At 37.2% G+C, this 27,452-nt stretch overlaps 1 protein-coding gene across 7 annotated transcripts in view; it reads left to right on the forward strand.

Annotated features, from left to right (window-relative positions):
- Window positions 1–19,036, forward strand: part of MAPK10 (mitogen-activated protein kinase 10) — a 350,858-nt gene extending 331,822 nt beyond the window's left edge. For 5 of the 7 annotated variants that reach the window (XM_027095833.1, XM_027095831.1, XM_027095832.1 and 2 more), the window contains 3 exons: window positions 1,453–1,516; window positions 3,222–3,299; window positions 15,364–19,036. In XM_027095833.1, coding sequence (XP_026951634.1) covers window positions 1,453–1,516; window positions 3,222–3,299; window positions 15,364–15,506 — 285 coding nt within the window. In that variant the 3' untranslated portion in view covers window positions 15,507–19,036. Of the gene's footprint in view, window positions 1–1,452; window positions 1,517–3,221; window positions 3,300–15,358 lie in introns of all 7 variants that reach the window. The other 2 variants (XM_027095836.1, XM_027095835.1) reach the window with 1 other exon arrangement.
- Window positions 19,037–27,452: the final 8,416 nt, after the last annotated feature.

The raw sequence follows: 27,452 nt of genomic DNA on the forward strand, positions 1-27,452 counted from the left end.
TGTTGGACAGCATGAATTCTGGGACCCTGTCTCATGACACCAGACATTTCGTAGCTCTTCTTTGCCCGGAAGCCATTATTAGCCAATATACCTCCTCAACTTATCCTCTCTCACCTCTATTTTTCCAAGAGATTTTTTTCTTTCCGTGTTACTTGAGCTGAGTTGGAGCTACTCTATGTCACCGTGATAGATTTCCCTAGGTCCAAACATTGGTAGGAAGAGGTCAGGGAATCTATCTGAGACCTTCCTTCCTGGAAGGCACCTAGATTTGTGAAAATTTCTCTTTTTCCACGTCCAAATTCCTCATAGCAAGAGGAATGCTGATTCAATGTTAGACTAAAGGTCCTGTCACATCATTTCTCCTAGAGAGGGTTAACTCAGGGGCCACTCAGGAGTTCAAGGTGACCCATCTCTCTAGACAACTGGCAGCTGCTTCTGCCTGAGGGGGGAAAATATCTTAAATCATTTAAATATAGAGTACACAGCTATGTATAAAGATGTTTTATGATGCTTTGCACACACAAAAAATTGATTAGATCTAAATATTTCTTTACACTGGGGACTAGTAGTACGATCTGTTGAGAGGTATTAAATAGTCTTTGACAAATACCGTATGCTAACACATATACATGGAATTTAAGAGAAAAAAATGTCATGAAGAACCTGGGGTAAGACAGGAATAAAGACACAGACCTACTAGAGAATGGACTTGATGATATGGGGAGGGGGAAGGGGAAGCTGTGACAAAGCAAAAGAGAGGCATGGACATATATACACTACCAAACGTAAGGTAGATAGCTAGTGGGAAGCAGCCGCATAGCACAGGGAGATCAGCTCCGTGCTTTGTGACTGTCTGGAGGGTTGGGATAGGGAGGGTGGGAGGGAGGGAGATGCAAGAGGGAAGAGATATGGGAACATATGTATATGTATAACTGATTCACTTTGTTATAAAGCAGAAATTAACACGCCATTGTAAAGCAATTATACTCTAATAAAGATGTAAAAATAATAATAATAATAAAAAACAAAGAGTCTTTTTCACAGGGGTCTAAAATGGAACAAAATCTTATCAGTCTGGGATAGTTTTAGTAGGGTTCTATTTATTATAGGGCTAGTGAATGGAGGAAATAGCCTCTGGGTCCTTGTAATCAAGTGTCTTGTTTGATTTTTAAAGACTGTATATTAATTGCTTACACCTGAGTTCTGAATCAGACGTTTTTGGGAAGTGAGCTCTCAGGATTTGGATTCTGCTGGCTTATTTGGCATATAAATGAATCCTTCATAAGTTTGTGGGGAAATTTTAACTTATGTACCACTGTAATTACTCCACAATTTATATGAGATTATGATCACCACTAAAATCAATGAATAGCAAAATATTCTCATGCATTGTAAGAGTTTAGTTATTTTTAGTTTATTACAGAAGGTTTATTGTCTGTTTTTATTCTGCAGCCCCCACCCCAGATATACGACAAACAGCTGGATGAAAGAGAACACACCATTGAAGAATGGAAAGGTGACCCTACTGCTTAAATAAGTGTACCTTTTGCGTTATTGAAACTCAGAAAACATCTTTAAGGCTTTTCCTTTTAAAACAATTTAGTAACAGATGATTTTCTAAGTGCTATCCTCTTAGACCATTTGCAAAGCTCCTAAAACTTCATCTGTCTTTTCATACTAATAACAGTATTGCATTTACTCAAGAATGAAAGGAATTAATAACTGACACTTTATAAAAAATAGTACTGATTGTCAAAATATTTGTCATGGTGGAGGGCAAATTTTAATTCAAAATTTCAGAATTAAACATTCCATGTTTATACATAAAATTATCACATAAAATGGATAAAATTATGCCTGAGATGGTTTTAGTCATCATAGAATAAAAGATAGTGAATATATGAACTCATTCACTTGATTTATAGGACTCGAGAATTTAAATGAAAATTCATGTATCTGAGTGGCTTATTCTCCTTTAAAGTAAGAAAAGAGTAAATGAATACATTAATTAACTTTTTTTTCAAGAAAACTTTTTCAAACACATACTGCATGATCAAGGTCATAGTCAGGGTAAGACAAGGTAGAGAAGAATTGTTCCACTAACATAAATAACCACAGAGTAGAATAAATATGATAAAGCCAAATGCAGATTATAACACATGATTAGGTCATTATGAGGAGGAACATAAAGGGGAGATCTGAAGGGAAGAAACATTTGAGCAACCTTGAAAGAATTAATAATTATAAGTTTGGAAAAGAAAAAAAAAATGAGGAAAATACCAGAATGAAGATATAAGAGGAAACCAACCGGTAAGAATGAGCAAAAAGTGTTATAAAGTTAGTAAAGAGAATCCCCTGTTCAAGAGGTCATGTTGGAGAGTATGGAAGAATAAGCACATATAAACAGTAGATCAAGTAAAAAAAAAGATGAGGATGATAGACAGAAAAAGACTTGATTTGATCTAAATTAGGACCAGAAGGCACTCAGGTGTTCATGATTAGGTAAGTGATAGGGTGTAAATATCACTTGAGGAGGATGGACATAGACTAAATTCTGAAAAACTGAAGAAATACCTGTAAAGGATGATGATTATATAAATTGTAAGCCATTGCAAAGCACGAATGAATGGCACAGAATAATTTGTAGCTAAAAGCTATAAAGTAAAAAGTAATGAAGATATACATATTTTTAATTCTAGTAATAAAAAAGCCAGAAATGGATGCAAGTTTGGGAATAAATATAATAATTTTTTAATGTTGGATTTTATGCAAGTTTAGTTTTACAAATCCAAGATTTTAATCTAGCAAAAAGATGAATAAGAGTTGGAAAACTGATAGAAAGTAACAATATAAAGCCACAAGAAGAATATGTGTATCTCTTAGGAAGTGAACATAAAAGAAAAATGGAGGTTCAAAACTGAGCCATTAAAATCCATAAGAGATAAAATTAGAATGCACCAGAAATCTCCCAAAGAATTCAGAAAACAAGTAACATGTACTCTTCATACATTTTCTTGGTCAAATGCTTTATTGAGCACCTACTTTTGCCAGGCTCTGTGTTATTTCAAGAAAATGTAGAAATAGAAGAGTAAAGAAATTCCACTTGGTTTGTAATTTACTCAGCCCCACCAACATGTTATTATTTGTCAGTAACTAATGAATCTGCTCTTTGGGTTAAGGAGAAAATTGACTTTTATAACACTGATAACTGTTTCTTACAGAACTTATTTACAAGGAAGTCATGAATTCAGAAGAAAAGACTAAGAATGGTGTTGTGAAAGGACAGCCTTCTCCTTCAGGTACTCACTCTCAGTGAATAACCAATAAACCGATACTCGTGTATTTTTCTTGGCCTTAAGGAGAGATTGCGGTCAATAACATTGCCAATAGAGCACATGAACTAATATCACATGACTGTTTTTCCCTCAAATGATTTTAGTTTTATTCTTTTGATATTTAGTGTGGCATTCATTCTGATTATTCTGATTATAATGACCTAGCACAAGAGTTCTTTCAGAACTTATTTTAAGATAATAAGGAATCTTAAAGAAATGTTAACATGGGCTGGTTAAAGGGTAACTGTGCCTCATCAAAATTCAGAACGATAATGCCCTCTTGACCACCGAGTCAATGTAGAGTTCAGGAATCCATCCAGCCAAAACCTTTTCCTTCATTCACTCTAATGTTTGCACTCTTAGCAAGGTTGATGTAACCATAGTTGAAGCCTTAACCAAGATGAGATCCACTTAAAGTCAGCATAGAAAATATTTCAATTTGCAATCTACAGAATCTAACACACATTTGTACATATACATATTTTACTGATCTTACTAATGTGCTTTAGAATTATTTGAGGTAATTTACTTATACTTATTAATGCTGGTATATTTTTCCTAAGACTTACACTTTGAATAGAAAGAGAATATCTTTAGATTTAAACAACACTTAGATCATGCTGGCAAAAATGTAGGCTGCAGATTATTAGTTTAGAGGAAAGTAGACCTGGTGTCCTACCTTTGATGTATAATTTTTTCCCATGCACTTTATTTTTTCATTTCCATCTTTATTTTTTTATACTTTTTATTGGAGTATAGTTGATTTACAATGTTGTGTTAGTTTCAGGTGTATAGCAAAGTGAATCAGTTATACATATACATATATCCACCCTTTTTTAGATTCTTTTCCCATATTGGTTATTATAGAGGTTTAAGTAGAGTTCCCTGTGCTATACAGTAGGTCCTTGTTAGTTATCCATTTTATGTATAGTAGTGTGTGTATATATCAATCCCAATCTCCCAATTTATCCCTCCCCTCCCTTTCCCTCCTGGTAACCATAAGTTTGTTTTCTACATTTGTGACTCTATTTCTATTTTGTAAATAAGTTCATTTGCACCATTTTTTTTAGATTCCACATATAAGTGATATCATGTGATATTTGTCTTTCTCTGCCTGACTTACTTCACTCAGTATAACAATCTCTAGGTTCATGTTGCTGCAGATGGCATTATTTTGTTACTTTTTATGGCTGAGTAATATTCCATTGTATATATGTACTACATCTTTGTTATCCATTCATCTGTCAATGGGCCTTTAGCTTGCTTCCCTGTCCTGGCTATTGTGAATAGTGCTGCAATGAACATTGGGGTGCATGTGCCTTTTTGAATTATGGTTTTCTCAGGGTCTATGCCCAGGAGTGGGATTGCTGGGTCATATGGTAGTTCCATATTTAGTTTTTTAGGGAACTTCCATAGTCTTCTCCATAGTGGTATGGAGGTTACCATGCACTTTAACTTGCTTCGGGAAACAGGTAGAATGAATTAATCAGTTCTTCACACTGATAACTGCTCTTTAGTTTGTACCCACAGCCACTCTGATGCCCAAACAGATGCAATTCTTGTATGACCTGCGTTTCTCACCTCTAGATTTGAGGCAATGTCCAATTCTATCTCAAGTCTTCCCTTTCCTCAAAGAGGGTTAAGGGAATCATTGGGGTTGGTAGTCTACCCACCCTATTTATTCAGCCTAGCATCCATATCAATACAGGTCTGTAGAAGCTGCTTCTAACTTACCTGCATGTTCCATCTGCTGCTGATTAAAGAACTCAAAGACTAAATCCTACAGCCTCAAGGTACCATCTGCTAAGGCAGAAAGACTCCTTACCTTAAGAATTCCCATAATGGCCAGAACATATTTTCTTATAATCATTAAGAAGACAAAATACCAGGATCCAGTGAAGGGTGACCTAGCATCTCAGGCTGGGACTGGACAAGTTTAGCAGAGTGTCATCTTTATTTGAAATTATCATGAATTCATCTTTTTTCCTTTTTACAAAGAGCTCAGAATCATGCCACCCACTCCAGAACGCCCTATCTTCTGCTCATCTCCTCCTCCACTTTCCCCTTGGCCCCAACCAGGTCTCCACAGCAACTAATCTGTGATGACATAAAAATTCATAATTCTCTTTTCAATACTTTCACAACACTTCTACAAATGTCTTCTTATTCCCATGATTCATTTTATGTAAACTGTACAGCTCAGAGTGGGAAAAATGGGATTAGAAATGGTACAAGTGAGATCAATTAATCATTAATTAATGAATGATCTGCCATATGAAGAAAGGTTTAAGTATTTGGTAAAGGAACAAAGTTTGTATGTTATTAAGGCCTAATTCTTTAATCATTAAAACCATAATTCTTATGCAAAAATAAAGTGATTGCATGAAGAAGTTTCTTTTAACTCATTAATGAGGGAAATGGCAGAATAGCAGTTCCATGAAGATATGAGAAATTAGGATTTACATAGTCTGTGGAAAAAAGAACACTGAAATAAGATTACTAAATTAAATCAAAACTTGTAAATGTCCTACAGGGCAACCAGACCTATCTTTGTGGTTATGTTTTCTACCAGGCAGAAAAAAAAAAAAAACAGAGTTTCACTTTATCAGCTTTCTACGAGTTTACAGTGTTGTAAAACGTCTGGACCCTAATCAATTGAGAATATTAAGTCCAAAAAGTTATGTTCCACAAAACAGTCAGATGACCCTTAGGAGGGCTTGTTAAAAATTGCTCAAGTATTGGGCTTCCCTGGTGGCGCAGTGGTTGAGAGTCCGCCTGCCGATGCAGGGGACGTGGGTTCGTGCCCCGGTCCGGGAAGATCCCACATGCCGCGGAGCGGCTGGGCCCGTGAGCCATGGCCGCCGGGCCTGCGCATCCAGAGCCTGTGCTCCGCGGGGGGAGAGGCCAAAAAAATGAAAGGCCCCGGTATTTAAAAAAAAAAAAAAAAAAAAAAAGCTCAAGTATGATATTAAAAAGTTACATGCTCATTTTTTGCACTAATCCCAAGTGTTGGATAATTTTCCCGAACAGTGTCTAAGGCTATTGACATAAATAATTTCTACATGCTCTGAATAGATGAACCTGAGTCCTGACTGAGTAAATCCTTTTTAAGTTTGCAAGAAATACATTTAAGGTGAATAAAGCCGAAGACTAGTTTACAGAGCAGTTTGTTATTTCTGGAATGACTGGAAAATAAACGAATTCCACTACAATATTTAATGATGAATATAACTAGTCATAGAGAAATTAAAATATTGGCCAGAATGCATGAGATTGCTGCCAATTCAGATTCAATTTGTTTAAAATCAAACACATCCTCTCTATTTAGACTCACCCACTCAGCAGTAAATTTTTTCTCAACTTTCCCATTTCTATTAATGGCAGCTCTATTTTCTTAGCCTCCCAGCCTGAAACCCCTGATTGATCTTTTACTCCATACTCACCTTATGACTGAGTCATTTTCTACATCCTAAAAATTTTGTTTGCTGGATGTCTTACATCTAATTACCATGCCTTTCCTTTAACAGCGTTATGATTGAAGTTTTCCTGAAATAATTTTCCAGACTTCAGTCTCTACCTAAGTTGATATTTCAAAACTATAGGTTTGAGCAATAATTCCACTGATCAATGCCTCCAATGGCTTTGCATCACTTATAATTTAAGCCTAGTAACCTCTCCCTGACATGGATAGCCCTCTGTAATCCACGTTTTTCTACCTTTCATACTACACCAATTCTAGGGTCCTGTATTGCCATTGTCTTACTTGACTGGATCCCCACCTTTTGGAATGCTGCCCATTCATAAGTATTCTCTTATTGAATATCACCTTCTTCCAAAATATTTTTTATATCTGTTCCAAAATACTTTTCATATCTTCCCAAAGGATAGAATCTTTTCTTCATATGGGTCCTACTAGTACCTGTATTTTAAACATAGTCTTATTACCCTTATTGATTGAAATTCACTGAGAAGAAAGATGGTATGTATTCACCTTTGTGTATCATGCAGTGCCTGAGTGTTGTGCCTTGCATATAATAGTAGCTTGATAAATATTTGAAAATTGCTGCTCAGGTCCTCCCTCAGCATGTTTCTTGGTGCTATTCCAAAGACAGAATTCAGGACAGGATTATAACTTTAATATAGTATGCGATTCAGTATGTTCTTATGCCAATAAATATTTATTCACCCTATTAATCACCATGAAGATAAATTAACCAAGTATCAGTACATAAATTGTTGCTTTTGGCATTTGCTCATGCTTCAGATATAAAGGTTTGCTGCTTTCAGGTGGTTGTTTGATTTATTCATTTTTAGAAATGCATATTCCTCAATTTCTTTTGCATGCCTGTTTAGTTTAATATGTTAATGATTAATTATAAAATATGCCATGTAGGCTCTATGTGTATGTGAAAAGACCAAACTATTTTTTAACCATTCCAACTACCTGTAACAATACTAAATTATCTACCTTCTACGCATGCTCTAAACTATAGTTGACTGGCTTAAACAATTTATAGTTAAAATGATTATGGATTCAGTCTTTCACAACATGATTTTAAAGGAAAATATTCCTGGCTTAATTTTGAGAAATCATATGTATAATATATATTATATGACATATTTGTGTCTGATGTATTTGTGTGCATCATGTGGAGACATAGAATAGCCATGTGCTGGAGTTGACTCTTGCAGCTCATGAGAGCCACTTGTATACATCCAACTATGAGTTTTTTGACCTCATATTGTAGCTTGAAATCTACCATGTAAGATTTAAGACATAGAAATTGGCTGACTCTACAAATCAAGGCATTCCTCCCCCCGGAGAGCCAATTGTTAAATTTTTATTAGAACGCTACTGTGTGTGTGTGTGTGTATGTGTGTGTGTGCATATATATATATATATATATGTGTGTGTGTGTGTATATATATATATATATGCAGTAACCTATGCTGGAAAGAAAAAGCAATTACCAAGAAAACTTTTGAAAAGTCAGCTTTTTTTGCATTCTTCATTATATTCACCTTTTCTCATTAATGTTGCATATCACATTTTATCTTGTAAATAGCTAGGATGAAGTAATATTACAACATAGACTCCCTTAATATTCAGTCACAACAATGCTGGGAGCCCTGCAGCAAGGGAATAAGTTAATGCAGTTTCTCAGTGACAAAATTGTTCTAATATCCAAACTCATGTTTTAGTGATGCTTTTTAAAATGTAAATAGGAAGTTAAATGTACATTTGCCTAATAATACACAGGTTTGAAATTTATTGATGGACTTGTATATCAATAAGTAATAAATCTAAACCTCAGATACATTTCTAAGTAAATAATTGTACTCCCTTCTGCTATCTGATTTCACTTGAATAGTGATTTATTTTCAATAGTATGGCTGCTTGCTTTCTGAATTGATTTGCAAAGATTGCTGAGGGAATAGCAGTCCGTGAATATAAATAAATTTTCATCTAAAAGTATTTGTTATAGAACGGTAGAGCTAGAACAGACTAGGAAGTCATTTAGCTCTCAGTCTGTTCACCGCCTCATTGTGCCTGAGAAGGAAACCTCCCACAAGTAACAATGACTCAGCAAGATAGGGATGCTTAACATCAGGATGGGTAGAGATTTTTTAGAAACTCTACATGGAAGATAAAGCTCTTCAGGTGATTTTAACAAATAGCCCTTCCCCCTCCATATTCTGCACCCCATGGGAGTGTGTCCCTCCCAATTAGTCACAGATCTAGTCCAATAATTTTTTTACTTAAAAACCTCAGCCCCAAACAAATTGAAGCTGAAGATCACAAAGACAGAGAAGGAATATACTCAGTGATTTTTTAAAAATTATAGTAGTTCTTCTAATTCTTTATGTCTACTTTTTTTTAATGTTTGGATAGGTCAGGAAAATAATTTCCTTTAAAAAGCAGCACAACCTTTTCCCCTGAAATAATGAATACCTTTGGCTAGATAACTTCTAGCTGATAAATTTTTGTTATTGTAAGTTACTTCTTTCCATAAAACCTAATTTTTTCCGGGTAAAGTTGAAAGTAGCTAGTATTTTTTGTTTGCAACTCTGTTAGTATTTTCAGTTAATTTTAATGACATTTTTATTGACAAAAATTTGTAATGCTTTACTGATGATAAAACATTTTAAAAAATGTGTATCTTTACTGATTTCTCTGAAAACAATATAGGAAGAAGGGATATTTATCACACTGCTAGTATATCCTGGGCAAGTGGACATTATAATCAAGTTCAATTCAGTTCAGTTCTATTTAAAAGATTGTCACAAACTGTTTGGCAGTAAACTAATAACTTGAAACCAAAATCTATGCCTGGACTCTTCTATTATTTGTGTTTGGTTTTATGGTTTAAATGTTCATTTATTGCCTACACAAAAAACAGACTTGAGAGGATCATCCTGTAAAGCCAGAGGTGCCTACAGTCAAGAGGCATATATTATGGTGCAATAGAAAAAGTAATACAAAAGTAAAAGTTTTTTTATATTATAGTGGGGGACAAATTTTAACAACCATCTCTTTTAAATAAATGACTGATTATAGCATTTACTAATTTCTATGCTGTAAATATTCTCACTGTGATCAACTTCAAGCTACTGATGTGACATCAGTGAGGGCAGAGTTGGAAAGAAATGCTAATAACTGACTCTCAAAAGCCACTAAAAGCTACTCCAGCACACCACTAGATAATACACATGATTCTCCCATCATAGCACTGTATAAAGAGGAACTCTTCTCATACAACCCTTCTCATGGGAATGAAATGGAGATTTTATAGAGGAAGCATTAGAAGAGAGGTTGAGAACCTCTTTTAATACATTTGTGCTATAAGAAATCAGGAACAATAATCTACGGAACCCTAGAAATACAGCTGATAAAGATTCTGAACTTTGAGTAACTGAATACCAACTATAATTTGCATTCAACTTTGATAAAATAGATGGCAGAACCATTCCAACATAGAAGATAGAAATTACAGAAAGCCAGCTGATGAACAAAAGGAGAAGAAAGACAACTACAACAAAGTGATTTCCCTTAGCCAAAACTAGGTCAGCAGTTTCATCCATTTCATAGCAGGGAGAAATTTGCTTTCCCTCACAGAACCTCTCTAGAAGAGTACACACAAAAGATAGCGTTTTGTTAAACTGAGTACTTATTCTGTGCTCAAGAGTTGGGATAGAGGAAGATAGAAGAAATTAAGAAATATAATGAAAGAAATCAAAAGAAGCAAGGGAAACATAAACATGAAGTAATCATGTGACAAAACTATATATAATGGGCTAACCCATATGTCATAACATTTAGAATGGTAAGTACATTGAAAATATGCTGATTATAAAATAGGTGCAGTAGGAATGTGATCCTCTGTATATGAAGAATTTATTAAAAGCTGCCCTGACTTTTGTTGCCTTCATTCAGAATTATTTATAGGTAAAAATTTGTTTTTTACTGGGGAAATTTCCTCAATATTTTTTGTATAATTTCTCTAGCTGCCATTGTTGTGGGTTTGTGTTTATTTGTAAACATCAATCTTATAAGGGAGCCTAATCTCAGCTGAGTCTTATCTCACCCTGCTTGAATCAGTACTCAGCTTTCACTGTGACGATTGGAACATGTCCACATAATCAATTTCAACCAGGAAAGGAGAAAAAGCTTATCTCAAAAGGATACCAGGTCTATTTTGTTGAGATACTTTAAAATACTTTTTGGTTTGCATTAAGCCAAGGGACACAGAATAGCTAAAACAATCTTGAAAAAGAACACAGTTGGAGGATTCACACTTCCTTATTTCAAAACTTATCATAAACCTGTAATAGTCAAGACAGTGTGGTATTTGCATGAATATACACATACAGATCATTGAAATGAAATTCAGAGTGCAGAAATAAAGCCTTATATTTATGGTCAATTGATTTTTAACAAGGATTTCAAGACAATTCCATGGGCAAAGAATAGTCTTTTCAGTAATTGGAGCTGGGATAACTAGATCTCCACATGCAAAAGAATGAAGGTGAATCTCAACCTCATCATATGCAAAAATGAAACACAAAATGGATCATAGACTTAAATGTAAGGGGTAAAATTATAAAACATAGGAGTAAATCTTCATGATCTTTGGTTAGGAAATGGTTTCTTAGATATGACACTAAAAGCACAAATGACAAAAAACATAGTTAAATCCAACTTAATATTTAAAAAGTGTGCTTCAAAAGACACCATCAAGAAAGTGAAAAAAGGGCTTCCCTGGTGGCACAGTGGTTGAGAGTCCACCTGCTGATGCAGGGGACACGGGTTCATGCCCCGGTCCAGGAAGATCCCACATGCCATGGAGCGGCTGGGCTCTTGAGCCATGGCCGCTGAGCCTGCGCATCTGGAGCCTGTGCTCCGCAATGGGAGAGGCCACAACAGTGAGAGGCACGCGTACCGAAAAAAAAAAAAAGAAAAGAAAGTGAAAAGACAATCCATAGAATAGGAGGAAAACATCAGCAAATCTTACGTGATAAGGGACTTGTATCCATAATATATAAAGAACTCTTACAATCTACTAATAAAAAGAACATAACACAATTTAAAAAATGGCCAAAGTATCTGAACAGACATTTCTCCAAAGAAGATATACAAATGTTTAACAAGCACATGAAAAGATGCTCAACATAATTAGCCATCAGGAAAATGCAAATAAATCACAATGAGATACCATTTCACATACCTTAGGATGGCTATCATCAAAAAAGATAGATAATAAGTGTTGGAGAGGATAGGGGAAAATTGGAGCCCTCATACACTGCTGGTAGGAATGTAAACTGATGAAGCCACTTTGAAAAACAGTTTGGCTGTTCCTCAAATATTAAACATAGAGCTATTCTATGACCCAGCAATTCTCCTCTTAAGTATTTACCCAAGAGAAATAAAACCTTGTACATTAATGCTCATAACAACATTATTCATAATAGCCAAAAAGTAGAAACAACCTAAATGTCCATCAAATGACCAGTGACTAATAAATAGTTAAATAAAAGTGATGTATTCATACAGTAGAATGTTATTCAGCCATAAAAAGGAATGAAGTAGTGATTTAAATGAACCTTGAAAATATTATGCTGTGTGAAAGAAACCAGTCACAAAAGGTCACATATTGTATGATTCCATTTAACTGATATGTCCAGAATAGACAATTTTATAGAGACAGAAAGTAAGTTAGTCATTGCCTCGGGTTGGTAAGAAACAGAGTATAAGGTTTCCTTTTGGGGTGATGAAAACACTACAAATTGATTCTTGTGATGGTTGCACAACTTTGTGACTATCCTAAAACAACATTGAATTGTACAAATTAGATTTGTGAATTTTGTCTCAATGAAACTGTTAAAAAAATTTACATGGGCAATATTTTATATTTCAAGTCAAAACTAAATCTAAACTCTAGTACTGTGATTTGAAAGCCATCTGTAGTATAGGGATATATCATCTAGGAGATAAATGGTAATCTCACTCTGTTGGCCCACAACTGATCAAGTCTTTATTAGAATCCTATATCTAGTTTTAATCACTACCCTTTAATAATGATGTGGAAAAATTGAATATGATTCTGAGAAGCCTATCACAGTGATGCTCAATTATTACAGGCCAAAGCTGATGAAAGAACATGAGGATGTTGGTATAATTTAATCTAGAATCAAGGAGAAAAGCAGAGCTGGGTATTTGGGCTATGTAATCAAGGGTTGTCTGCTGATATAGGAAATCTACTAGCATATGTCATGAGAGGAAATGAACTAGCTCTGCACCATATCTGTAAAGGATATAATTAAGTAAAGTTGGAATAAATTGAAACCAGATAACTTCACATTATATATTTTTTCTGATAATGAGAGTAAAATTATTTACAGGAAGATGTTAACAAGACAGATTTAAAAATCTAGAGATACTTAAGATTAGGAAGTACAGATACTTTTAAGAGTACAGATACTTTTAAGAGTTTAAGATTAGGAAGTACAGATACTTTTAAGAACATGAAAAATGCATAAGCCTTTTGTGTATGAAAATACAGGATACAAATGGATATACATTAAATGATTACAGTTAAAGAAACTTCCTAGCAAAAAGACTAGAAAGAAATATAACAGAAGTTTAACCGTTCTTATCATTAATTTGAGGATGAGTGCATATTGTTACCTTTTTTCCTGTATTTTTTATATTTCTCATAATTTACATAAATATATTTATAATCAACAAACAAAAATTTAAAAAGCATATAGGGTACATATAATCTGTTTTAGTTTATGTGTGTGTGTCCTCTCCAGATACTGTCACATTTTTTAAAAAATATTTGTTATTTATTTATTTACTTACTTACTTATTGCTGCATTGGGTCTCTGTTGCTGTACACGGGCTTTCTCTAGTTGCAGTGAGCGGGGGCTACTCTTCGTTGCGGTGTGCGGGCTTCTCATTGCGGTGCCTTCTCTTGTTGCGGAGCATGGGCTCTAGGCGCATGGGCTTCAGTAGTCGTGGCATGCGGGCTCAGTAGTTGTGGCTCATGGGCTCTGGAGTGAAGGCTGAGTAGTTGTGGTGCACGAGCTCAGTTGCTCTGTGCATGTGGAATCTTCCTCGATCAGGGCTCGAACCCGTTTCCCCTGCATTGGCAGGCGGATTCTTAACCACTGCGCCACCAGGGAAGTCCAAATGTCACATTTTAATCACATTTTTTCCACAGGCAACAAATGTCTACGCCAGGAACAAAGAGATTGTGTTAACCTCTCCACTTCATTAGATTTTTTTTCTGAATTATTAGATCTATCTGATAACACTATCTTATTTGGGATTTATGATTTTCACCAAATAAATCTTACACACTATATTTGCTCAAATAAAATACAATGTAGTGAGAATTCCTCATCTCTTATTTTAGATGCTTATACTTTAGATATTTTTAATAGCGAACTATTTCACAAAACATACATTTTACCACCCATATTGCTTGAGTATAAAGAATCTATAAAGAGAAAAAGTAATTGGACTCTTTCCAGGGTGCTCTGGTTTAATCCGATTTTACAATGCCACTGGCTCATCTTTCCTCTGTGGTTCTCAAAGCTGTTGTAGCTCAGCAAGTATTTACTGAGTGATTACCATGAGCAAGTTTCTTCTCAGAGTTTCAAAGTCTTTATATTCCCACATAGCAGATAAATTTTTAAAATTTTGCAAATTAATCTAAGTTAGTAATTCAGAGTTCTTATTTGGAGATTCCCAGGTAAGCAAGCCTGCTGGAAAGTAAACACACAATCAAGAGGTGTGCTCCGGCTTCTATTCTTTTTTTGGTCTATGGTAACTTTCATCCACAGTCCTAGTTGGCTTTTCCATATGGACTTTTAAGTTTGATGTCAAATTAATGACTATGTAATAATATTTACTTAATATACGTTCATTTCTCTAGAGCTGTAGCCTCCAAGTAATTCTGATTTCTGGGCTTCCCCTCAGCCCATATTTCTGGGGTAGGCATCTTATGTGTGTTTGTTTTAGCTCACTGAATTTGAAAGCATCCAGGCTCAGATGATTACATTAAAGGGTTTTGCTCATTTGCCTTCTCCATAGAACAGTGGTCTTCAGCCCTTGACACCACAGTCTCTGGGGAGCTTTTAAAACATGCAAATGCCTTGACTTCACCCAAGGCCAACTGTATTACAATATTGGAGTTACAAGGGGTGATTGGGGTTTTTAGTGGTGTTTTATTGTTTATTTTTTTGTTTTCCTTTAAGAGCATTACAGGTGATCTCTAAGGTAGAGTGAAATTTGACAATTACTGCATTAGCCTGTGAATAACTTGTGACCAGGGATGCTGTGTTGTTATCTTGATTTTCACCATCTAATACAGTGCTCTGTATTTGTTGTTCTATGAAAGTTTGTTGAATGAGTGATGGACCAGACATCCCCATCATATGTGCCCGTGCCTGCAACCTGAGTGACATTCAGCTGAGTCCAGTTCCAGGTTTAGTCATGTTGGTCTTCATTTTCTTAGCACAGGTGCAGCAGTGAACACCAGTGAGAGTCTCCCTCCATCCTCGTCTGTCAACGATATCTCCTCCATGTCCACCGACCAGACCCTGGCATCTGACACTGACAGCAGCCTGGAAGCCTCGGCAGGACCCCTGGGTTGTTGCAGGTGACTAGCCGCCTGCCTGCGAAACCCAGCGTTCTTCAGGAGATGATGTGATGGAACACACACACACAGACACTCACGCACACACACAAACACAGACATGCAACGACAAGAAAACAGCAAGGGAGAGAATCCAAGCCTAAAATTGAAACAAATCTTTCAGCCTGCTTCTTCTCCAGAGTTCTGTATTGCAGCTAAGCCAAATGTATATTTAACTTCTAGTTGCTCTTGCTTTGGTCTTCTTCTAACGATGCTTACTACAGAAAGCAAATCAAACACAATTAGAGAAGCCTTTTCCATAAAGTGTAATTTTAATGGCTGCAGAACCAGCGACCTATAACTGCCCTTTCAAATGGCATGACAAGGTGTGCAGTGGTCCCATCCAGCATGTGTGTGTCTCTATCTTGCATCTACCTGCTCCTTTTGGCCTAGTCAGATGGATGTAGATACAGATCCGCATGTGTCTGTATTCATACAGCATACTTACTTAGAGATGCTACTGTCCGTGTCCTCAGGGCTCTACCAAGACATCACGCACTGGGGTACCACATGGTCCATTTCATGTGATCTATTACTCTGACATAAACCCATCTGTAATATATTGCCAGTATATAAGCTATTTAGTTTGTTAATTGATTAAGCTGTATGTCTTACAAGAAAACATGTAAAGGGGGGAACATGGGGGGAGTGAGCTCTCTTGGACCCTTGAAGATGTAGCTTCCAAATTTGAACTGATTAAATGGCACCTGTATACCAATTTCTAGAAAGAACATATGTGATGCTTATGTACAGTGTGGGGTGGGAGGGGGTAACAGTTTCCAGGTGCTAAATGTGTTTTGACCTTTAGAAGGAAGGCAGGAATAAAGGCTGAGGGTCTTTTCTCTGATAGAGAGTGGTGGGGCAGTGCGGAGGAAGGCCTGAAGGAGATTATTAGCCAGATACTAGGAGACACCGACATTCATATTTTAGAAAGGAGACCCCATTTGCTGTTTACAAATTATGTGTCACAACTGTCAGGTGAAGAGGCAGGGTTAGTGTGTACATATCTGATGGTAAGAACCCTTCCCTGAAACAGAGTGGAATTGCTTCCGTACGGTATCCCTATGAGCCTACATAGGCTATTTTTAGATTGTAGGTTGTGTTTTCCATGAGTGTGCTACTTTCCAGGTTTATACCTTGCCAAGGTCTTATTTAGAGAAGAAATATTACTGCCCTCTTCTAGAATTAAAAAAAGAAATTACTTAAAAAATACCCAAAGCCCAGGGTGATCCTCAGGTTAGCCTTTGAAAACATTTCCACAGACATTCCTCAGGGGTTTCCGCGACTCCTTAATATGGCTGATGTTTCATGTTTATTTGTTTATTTCATACATTTCAACAATCCAAGAAGGGCTGATCATCTGAGTTTTGTACCGCAGGTGACATGACAGCAATAACTCTGCCCATAAGTTACTGCTGCTAAGTAGCTTTAGCAATAGAGTGTCTTAAAAGCCATGAAGCATTTATGTCAATGTTTAGCAAAATCTCCTGAATTTAGCTCAAATTAAATGAAAGTGCTTTCCTGGGCACTTAAGGAGGCACTGTGAAACATCCTGGTTCTATACAAGGCGATACCAGGGTGACTTCTCAGCAATAATAGGGACCAGGTCGAGGCTTCTCTTCTTATTCACTTTGGTGAAGTATTCATCACAGCTCTTTGCACTCTGACCATTTTGGTGCTCACCAGTGCGGTGGTATTTCACCTGAAGAAGAAGTGAAACGCATGGGATGGGTGGTTGATATGTGTGAGATGACTGGCAAATGGAATCCCTTTGAAAACAGAGCAGACAAGAATGCCAGTGCTCTGAAAACTGCCTTAAACACAACAGTAGGAAAGCTGTGTCTCTTTTCAAGCAATAGAGTCAACCCTGACCATCGCCATGGGAGCAATGCTGCCATTTATGGTATTGCTTCACACAGTAGGATTCATGACAAGAGGTCATTTGTTTCAAATGGAGAGAAAAAACGTTAGACTGTGCCGCTTGTCTCCTGGAATAGCAGGGGCCCAGTTTCTCTATCTTGCTGCCAGAGTTTTTGATTAATATTGCAGACAACCTGATTTTAAAAATGCTTCCCCAATCACATGAGCTTTCTCACTTTTCTTTCTGTCACACTCCCCCAACCCCCTTTCCCCCTTTTTAAAGCTTCTCTTCTCTGTATTCCCTTTTCTTTGCTTATCTTCTTTCTCCATGCTCTTCTCTTGCTATACCTGTGGCCTTTCCACTCCCGGCTCTTTAACCACACAGGATTGAGTGCAGAGAGCAGGCAGCTGTTGAAATAGAGTCACAAGGGAAATTTCATCAGCCACAAAATGACATCAGAAAACAGAAGAAAATCTCCAGCCAGCATCTTAGAACTGCTTGAGAGTTAGACTCTCTCATGTCTGCGGAAGTGATTTTTTTTTTTTCAATCAGATGAAACAAGGCAAGAACTAGCCAATGCCCCTCCCCTGCTATTGCCACCTTCCCTAAACTCTACTAGTCTGATCTCTCCTGTTGTATGGCTCTTGGGGGCTGATTCCCTTTAGCCAGAACTCCCTATGGACAAGAAAAAATGAAACAAATCTTTCATAGTGAAATATCATGTACAAATTGAGCTAAGGGTTAGCTTCTTGACTGCTTATAGAGTTAATTTTCCTAGGTTGTCAAAGCAAGACAGGTGATGGGCCAAGAAAGAGAATAATCATTTCAAAACCCCGCTGGTCCTTCACAATCTTGGGTCCATTTTATTATAGTATCTTCAGGAGGTGATTATGTTATTACCAAATTCAGAGAATATACTATGTTCTGCACTGAGTCTTCTTTTCTTAAAAAAAAACCAAATGTTTCCTGTATAGTCACCTATTACTTCCAAAGGACTCTCTTGCTTTTCAGGCAGGGAAGTGTCAAGTCACCTGGTCTATATTCTTGGAAAAAGTGAAGGTCCTGCCTGTAGTTGGGGGCTTCCTTTCAGAATGTGAAATTGGCACACTGAGAGGCCTAACCTGTCACTTCCTATAGGGCAAGTAGTTTCACAGCAATCCTTAAAGAAGTGTTTTATAGTATTTTGTAGGAGGGATAGCTGTATGCCTATGCACAGGAGGAACTAGATTGTTGGGAGATCTTGGCAAAACCACCACTACCAGTTTGATTTTTTTATATGTATTTTGTGGGCCAATGTGTTAAAAAGAGATACATTGGCCTTACAACCAAATTTCTTCTTGTGGAATAAAAACTGATAATAATCTTGCATCTTCAAGAATCTGATGACTGAGCTTTGAGGGAATGTACCCCACAGGTGGACCAGAGTCTGGTCAGTTCCCTCCAATTGGAGTAAACTATTTAATTGAGGGCCAAGGAGCTGGATAGTTTTTTTCTCAATCTTTTATCATTATCAGAAAATTATTACCTGTGGATACTGATAGCAGCTGACTGATAAATCCGAAAATAGGCCTTGGCAAATGGAATAAATAGAATAGGTGAGATTACATAAAGCCTTTTATGACCTGCCAGGGAAAAAAGAAAACAATAAGCAAAACAGACTTTTAAATTTTAACTAGTCACTGCAAAATCTAAATTCTGCAAAGTCTATTTCTATTTGATTCTCTTAACATATGACAATCTAAATCTTAAAAGCATTATGCTCTGCACAGAACACAATCATCAGCTTTGCTGAAAAAGTTATCTTCTATAGCTCAGAGAAAGGGATCAAGCTGCCCCAGGAATCTTTGAGCCCACCCACTTTGGGTCTGAGGAGGAATCCCACCCCCGCCCTACTCACAATACCCCACACGCGTTTTAATTGTGAAAGACAGACATTTTCCACAGATACCATTGAACCAAGAATGGAAACTCTTTTCTCTAAGAACAACAATCAAGTTATAATGTAAATAGTTATATTAATTATTTTCCATGTGATTAAAATATAAGATTTTATTTCTTTTAGCACTTGGGCAGTTTTCTCGCTGTCTGAAATGGCTCACATTGACACATTTCCTTGGTCAGCAGGCTGAAATGGAAGGCCTCTGTATATGGACTCCTGTATATCTAACTTTTGATTACGTGGGACCAATGGCCAGTATATTCTAATGGACACAAATCTCCCACCCCTAGTTAGCATTAAACTGTTCACCTTGCCATGTCTATCTTGCAACAAGACCTGACTTGAACCTGCCTGTTATTCTGCATGATTGGACTCCAAAGACTACTACAAATGATGAGAATTGTCCTGTGTCCGTGTTCATAAAACGGACTTAAAACCCACACCCATATTCGTACACATCTCACCTCTACAGTTCTAGATCAATCCTGGAAGGCAAAACTACGTAAATCCAGTTTCTCTGCAAGGTCTTAGTGGTAAGAACTGAAAGTCAGCCTGATGGATCAAATGCACTTCAGTGATGTTTAATAAGGATTTGAAATTATTTAAATCATTTCTGTGTTCTTTCTCTCTTTTTTAATTTTTTTCCTTTGTTTTCAAAATGTTGGTGGAACAAGAGGGCGAACGAGGGGAAAACTTTGGCTTTTTTGAACTCTTTGTAGGTGGATACTATGTTGATACATTATGATTTCTGTTTCTTATGAACTATTAAAAACTAGAGCAAATATGCTTCCAGTAACATAAAACCAAATCCAAATCCAGACTTTGTTGGAGTTTGCCTTGTTGCCAGTGGCTGTTGTCCTGCTCACTGTCTTGGGTTTCATGTCCTGACAGTAACTCTGAAGCATCTCACATTTCATCATGTGGTCTGATTGTGCCAGGGAATAAATAAGAAATGAGGAATGACCTACTTTTTCACAGTGGGTAATGAGTGTGTAATATGTATGTGACCATGCAGAAGGCTGTGCTTTCATTTGAGATTGGTTTCTTCTAAAAATGACCTTCTTTTCTATCTAGGGATATTGGTTGTACATCTGCAATTCAGTAAGTTTCCTTTAAAGTATAAGATTGATGGAAAGGAAAAAATAATTTTCTGGAAGTATTAGGTGACTAAAACAGGGTTAAATATCTTAGGTTAATTTATTAGAATTTCTAATCAGTTTAATTATTACTCGAGAGAGGGTAAAAGATTTTTTTTTTTGTCTACATGGTAGCCAACCTTAATATCTCAAACTCCTTGGTGAATTTTTTAAAATATGATTTTGTGTCTTGATAAGGTCACCAAACCCATGTTAATTAAGCTGGAAGTGTCTGACAGTGTTGAGGAACGGCCCTTCTATTTCTGTAAATAAAACATTTTGATTAACCAGTTAACTATTAGAAAAAATCTGGAAGATAAACATACCTATTCTTTTGCATTAACACAATTTACCCTTTTATTTATAAGAAAAATAGAAACCCAAAGCCTTTTGTTATCTCTGGCATAGATTTTATTCTAATTTAAACCACAGATCTTTACTCTCTTAGTAAAATAAGTTTAAAAGTGGCCAAATATAGGTACCTGAAAATACCCACAATATTAAGATGGGAAATTAAATTCCACAAGATTGCTTATGGAGAGAAAGGGTCAGAAGGAATTATTGGTGCATACCAGGTACCATAAAATGTTACCAAGTATTTGGGTAAGTTTGACCCAGTTTGCAGTAAGAAGAAAGGTGTCTTGAAAACTACCTTATGCAGCAACCAGTCTAGAAGGAGGATTCTGTTTGTTCAGTAGTTGAACTGGGTTTTACCCAAGATAGAGATTTTTTGACCTTACCGATTTATCAGAATGATATTTTTTACTTGTTGTGTGCCTTTCCTCCCAGCTTTTTGAAAGGCATGCCTGGAAGACATTTGCAACTAGTGAAACACACTGAAAATCCCACTGTCTCAGATCAATTCATGTCAGGGACCAATGAACATGGCAAGTCATGTCCCTCAGGTCCAGACTGAATTCCATCTGCTCATTCTTTTAGATCAGTGTGTTCTGTTTTAGTTACTGAAACAAGTTGTAGAAATGCACAGTTCTTGAGCACATGAAATGTGATGGCACATACACAAATAAGAGTCAAATGCCCCTTTGAAATTTCCCATCCTCTCTATGTCACATATTTCTTGCTTTAAAGATATGCTTATCCTAGTATAAAACCCAATGTAAAATGTCTGAAATGCAATTTAGAGGATTTAAGCTTTACTCCATGGAGTGAGTGACTTCACTTCCTTGTCACTGAACTTCTGATACTGTCCTTCCCTGAATTCTTGTCTGGAATCCTTCTGTTTACCCAGCAGTCCACATTGTCTGCAACTCAAAAGCAGGTGCAAAATGTTATTCATCTTAAAAACTCTTCCACACTCTGCCTAGAAAAGTGTATCACTCATAGTTTGCCTTCCATTAACACTTTTATATTCACATTTGTGAAAATATTGTCTGTGAACAGTTATACACAAAATCAATTTTTATAACCCAAATAATATTTTACATGAACTAAGGAAACTAGTAATATTAAAGGACTTCTTTTATGAAAGGAAGACTTTCAAAAAGCAATTGCTTCTTCCTTAATGTTAACATTTTGCAAACTTGGATTTGGTGCAAATCAAGCTCTAAGAAGATTGCTCTAAATTTCTAGTTTAATTTCTGAGGTACGTTCTTAAGTGGTACATTCATTCACTCCAAAAATATTTATTGAACATCTATTTATGTGTCCTAGGTAGGAGACAAATACAGTATAGTCCTTATCCTCACAACTTCAGAGTAACTTAATCTTTCAGTTTAAAAATAAGTGGTTAAAGCAAAAAAATATTTAACTCATTTGTTTACTTTCTTTTAAAATAATAATGTATTCAAATTAGTGGTGTGACTTGAATGATTCCATTTTTATTATTCTCTTAAAGCAATGAAACAAGAAATCTGCTTTTTTCAATATTATTATTTTGTCTAATTGCATGTAAGCACACTTAATGAATCAGCATAAGAAAACTTTGGATATTTTCCATGACATTATAGGAGATGAAAACATTTTTTACAATTTATTTAAAAAATAGCATAGAGATGAAAGATACAAGTAGGCCTGCACTAACTCAATGAGGAAATATATGTATCTTTACTCTCACTCTTTTTTTGTTGTTGTTTTTTGCGGTACGCGGGCCTCTCACTGTTGTGGCCTCTCCCATTATGGAGCACAGGCTCTGGACACGCAGGCTCAGCGGCCATGGCTCATGGGCCCAGCCGCTCCGTGGCATGTGGGATCTTCCCAGACCGGGGCATGAACCCCTGTCCCCTTCATCAGCAGGTGGACTCTCAACCACTGCGCCACCAGGGAAGCCCTATTCTCACTCTTTTAATCAAAAGATTTACTGCTATCTTTTGGTAGGTCTTAAACAAATTGTCAGTCACCAGATAAAGGGAGAAATATGATGACATTTTGAGATGTTGTCAATAACTTATGATATTTGTATCCTGGAAAAAATAGATTAAAATTTCAGAGGCTAAAAAACAACAACAAAATAGAATGGATGCTTTTTTTCTACATTATATAAAGTTATTTTGATACACGTTTCCTCTGAGAGCTATTAAGCCTGGATGCTGAGCTTGAGGCTCATATTTCTGGCATCAAAATCTCCAGATCAGCAAATGATATCACAACGTGTACTGGAGTCTCTCTGCAGTGATGCTCTCATACGAAGCCAAATCTCTGAAATTTGTTTAGTCTGTAAGTGATGAATGGAGCCCTAAAATAACTTACGGTAGAATTTAGTCATTTAATATTTTTTATTAGAAACTCCAACTCAGAACATCCCTGAATATATAAACCAGAAATTTGGCACTGAACTCTCAATATTCACTCATTGACTCATGCCACAAATATTGCTTGAGCACTTCAGTTTTCTGAGGACTATTCCATGCAAACATAGTTGTGATCAATTCAGGCAACCTTTCTGCCTTCATGTAGTCTACATTCTAATGGAGAAGTAAGGTCGTGGATAGCACTAAGAAGACAGACAAAGCAGGATAAAAGAATAAGGCATGAAAAAGGGTGCCATTTAGCAGAGGTGGTCAGGGCAGGCCTCTCAGAGAGGTGATATTTGAGCAGAGACCTGAATAAAGTGAGGGAATGAGCCATATCAGTATCTGAGGGAAAAGCAAGTGTAAAGGCCCTGGAGTAAGAACTTGCTTGTATATATAAGGAATGGCAAAGAGTCTTGTGGATGAAGCATAATGGACAAGATTAGTGTGATAATAAATGAAATTGGAGAGGTAAGCAGGGTTAGAGCATAGCAAGATCTTGGGATTTTATTCTAAACATGGGAAGATGATGGATAGATCTAAGCATGGAAATAGTATAATCTAATTTTTCTTTTTGAAAGGATCCCTCTGGCTGAGTAGAGAGAGGAGGTTAAGAAGAAAGAGAAGAAAGATAAGAATGGAAATGAAGAGTCCATTGTAGGGTGTAACAGTAGTCCAGAAAGACATGATGGGGCTTGAACTAGAAAGTGTTGATGCTGAGAAGGGGCTGGATTCAGGATCTAATTAAGGATACATTGTGAAGGCAGAGTTGACAAGATTTGCTGATGGATTGATATGTGATATGAAAGAAAGAGATCAAGGAATGACTCTGGATTTTTAAGAAATCTAAACCACAAGGTAAATGATAGTGCAGTTGACTGTGAATGATGGGTTAGGAGCATATTTGGGAAGAAAATCATATTTGTTGTTGGAAATAGTTGATGATTAGATATTCAAGTGAAGTAGCTGGAGTATCTACGAGGCTGGAGTTAAGGGAAGAAATTGAGCTGAAACATAAATCTGAGAGTAGTCAGCTTATAAGTATTCATTGAAACCAGATTATATGAGACCATTAAGAAACTGAGTATAGATAAAGAAGAAGAAGAAGAAGAGTCTAAAGATGGACGCACCTCTTGTTCCAACCTATAGAAATCAGGAACAGGAGAGTATTCTAAGGAATGTCCAGTGAAGTAGAGGGAAAACCAGGAGCTGGCGCTGTCCTGGAAGCCAAATAAAGATGTTTCAAAAATGAGGGAGTGGGCACCAGGGACAATGCCACTGAGTGGCTAAGATGGGGACTGAAGATTGACAATTGGACTTGATTTTGTGAAGGCCATGGCTGACCTTGTCTACAATGGTTTCTCTGCAATTTTGAGCAAGAAAGCATGACTCCAGTGAATTTAAGAGAACATGGGAGGTGAGAAGTTAAGAACAAGTATAGAAAATTGAAGAATTGTTTTTCTAAAAAGTGAAGCAGAAGAATGATATTGAAATTAGTCATACATCGGATATGAGGAGAGGATTTTTAAAAAGTTATTACAGCATGGGTATATGTTGGTGGGACTAACATTTAAGAGTGAAATGTGTAATGCAAGAGAGAAAGAGTATTTATCTGAAGGAGCAATGCTCTTGAAAAGGCCAAAGGAGTGGGTGCTTTAAGAGGAACAGTTGGCCTGGTTAGAGCAGACAACACAGTCATTAGAGCAGGAGCTAAAGTGATGTATACAGGACAGGTGTAGGTTGTTTGCTAGATATGATGATGAAACATAAAAACATAGTCTTCTGATTTCTTTTCTCAGTAAAAACAGGAAATCAGTAAGTAAGCTTATATAAGTAAGGTTGTCAGCTGAAAATTAGGATGGGAAGAGTTCATGGAGGCTTAAGAAGTATAAGATAGACCTTAGAAAGTATGAAGATAAGTTACTGAACAATGATGAGGTCCATGTGAGCCATATTTATATAAATATAAGATAGACAAGTCAATTGGTGGTCTTCTGCTCTTCAGTCATGTTTAGTTTCTTAGGTGCAGGTTAGTAGGAAGCAGAAATTGGATTTAGCCAAATTTGGGTTGTTTTTTTTTTGTTTTTTGTTTTGTTTTGTTTTTTTTCTTCTCAGATGAGTGGAGTGGTGGAAGAGAAGATGAAGGGATTTGAGAATGGAGACAAGAGAATAAATATGATGAGGAACCAAAGAAGCTAAGTTGGTCAAGGAGGGAAGCAATGACATGAGGGGATGATGGTCCGTGAAAATTTAAGGAAGTCCATGGCTCAGAGATACTCTGGGAGTAGGCAAGCATTTTTGGAGTGATGGTGCCAAAGGCAATGACCTAGAAAGAGAAGAGGTAGAGTAGAGGCTTGGAACGGATATTTTGGTGATGGTGCAGTTGTTGGTAACGACACAGTGTGAGGTCAACCTTGTGCACAGGTGGCTGATGTTCAGGCAAAGGGAGAACAAGATTTTTCAGAAGTGAGCAGGTCAAGGAGCTGTATGGCCAGGTTGGTGGATGGCACATGAGTACGGGTGGGGGAAAAACAGTTGATTAAGTGCTGAAATATTCTTTCATGTGACATGTGCTTCCAAGGAGGTTCTGAGGGAGGACAGAGGATCAAAGCTCTGAAAGTAGCAGCAAAGAGCCAAGCAAGACCTACCTTTGCTTCAGCCTAATGATACGCTGGTTGTAGGAAGGAAAAATAGCCGTCCTTGAGAGGGCTACTGGGGAGCTGTGTCTTCAGGAGGTAGCTATTCTTCAGAGATGTAAGGGAGGTTGCCGGTAGCTTTTAGATGTAGAAGGTGTAATGGAAAGTTTGGGGAAGGGGAGGGGGGATCAGAGTTTGAAGCAAATGGGGGAATGTGCTGAGCAACGTGGTGATGAGCTCACAGCGGGAGGCAAGTGACATGGAGTGTGAACTACTTTGGTGAAAAATAATGGAGGGTGAGGTGTGATGGCCCAACCCTGGGATGACTTTTGTGTGGGATACATAGTCAATTCTAATGAATCATAAGGAGGCGGGGAACATGTGTGTTGGGAGGAGAGGGCTGGGATGGACATGGTGTTTTCACCAGTTCTTAAAGGGCTTCCCTCAGAGCTAAGAGACAACTTTGCTCAAAGCAGACAGTCCAATCTGACTCATCATTCAAACAATTCAGTAATATCCTGTTACCTGTACTGTCTATTTAAGAAAGGGACCCCTACCTGTGTGGGCTGGTCTCACCTGGGCTTGGCCCTGGAGGGGCCATAATGGTAGCAGCTACACGTAGTCCAGAAATAAGAGTGTTGTTCAGCCCTGGACCTGATTCACAAGCTGTGAGTTAAAAAACACACTTTTCATCAGCTAAACTTTCTATTTGAAGCTCTACAGTAAGTCCAGTAAATCTCAGCTGCCTGGGGAACTGTTAGTGTTCCAAGTCACTTCGCAAAAGAGGCCTTTGAGCTGGGCAGTGCTAACGTTCAACTCATTCCCCACTGGTGCTGTTAAGAAGACTATAAAGAGAATAATGAAATAGACCTTTGGGAGCCACAAATCCAGCACTCTTTCCCTGTAGTTTATGAATTCAAACAAGGTAAAATGTGTCCAGCTCTGGCTGCTTTCTTGGAATAAAAGAGTGGAAGGCGCCTGGGTCCTAAGTGTGTTTTCAGGTCTCGCGGGGTGCGGGTAGGTTGTTACACACAAGACCACCTTGACGGCACAGGCTGGGTAGGTCTTTTTATATCATTAAAAAGACTCCCTAGACTCTGCACCACAGGCACCTTTGCATGTGCTGTTCCATGCATGCTCCAGGGAGGTCTCTGCCCCAAACCACCTCCCTGTCTGCTAACTTACAACTCATCCTTCAGGACTTACATCATAGTCATGGCTCGTGCCCAGCCTCACCTCTGTGACCCCTTATGTCCACAGTACATCATCTCATGTGGTAATCATTGTGAACTAGGTATCCCAGGGCACCTAGCACAGTGCTGACCTGGCTTATGGAGGCCTTCAATAAATACTCGCTAACAGTGATGCTGATGTAAGTGTAGGTATGTTCACTGGCCCATATTCTTAGGCACTTTCATTGTATTTTACCCAATACCTTTAATGCCCAATGTCTTCCTCAGTGTCCACATAGACAGAGTTGATGCAAAACAGTTACAGGTGGTTCTTTAGACATTATTCCCAGATCACAACTGTAATTGTATTAACTCAGAATAGAAAGGATGCTTTGGGTTGCCTCTTCCTTGTCATCGTCTCCG

This window comes from Aethalodelphis obliquidens, unplaced genomic scaffold (genome assembly GCF_003676395.1).
Source record: "Aethalodelphis obliquidens isolate GAN/ISIS:26980383/991018 unplaced genomic scaffold, ASM367639v1 scaffold95, whole genome shotgun sequence".
NCBI lineage: Eukaryota > Metazoa > Chordata > Mammalia > Artiodactyla > Delphinidae > Aethalodelphis > Aethalodelphis obliquidens.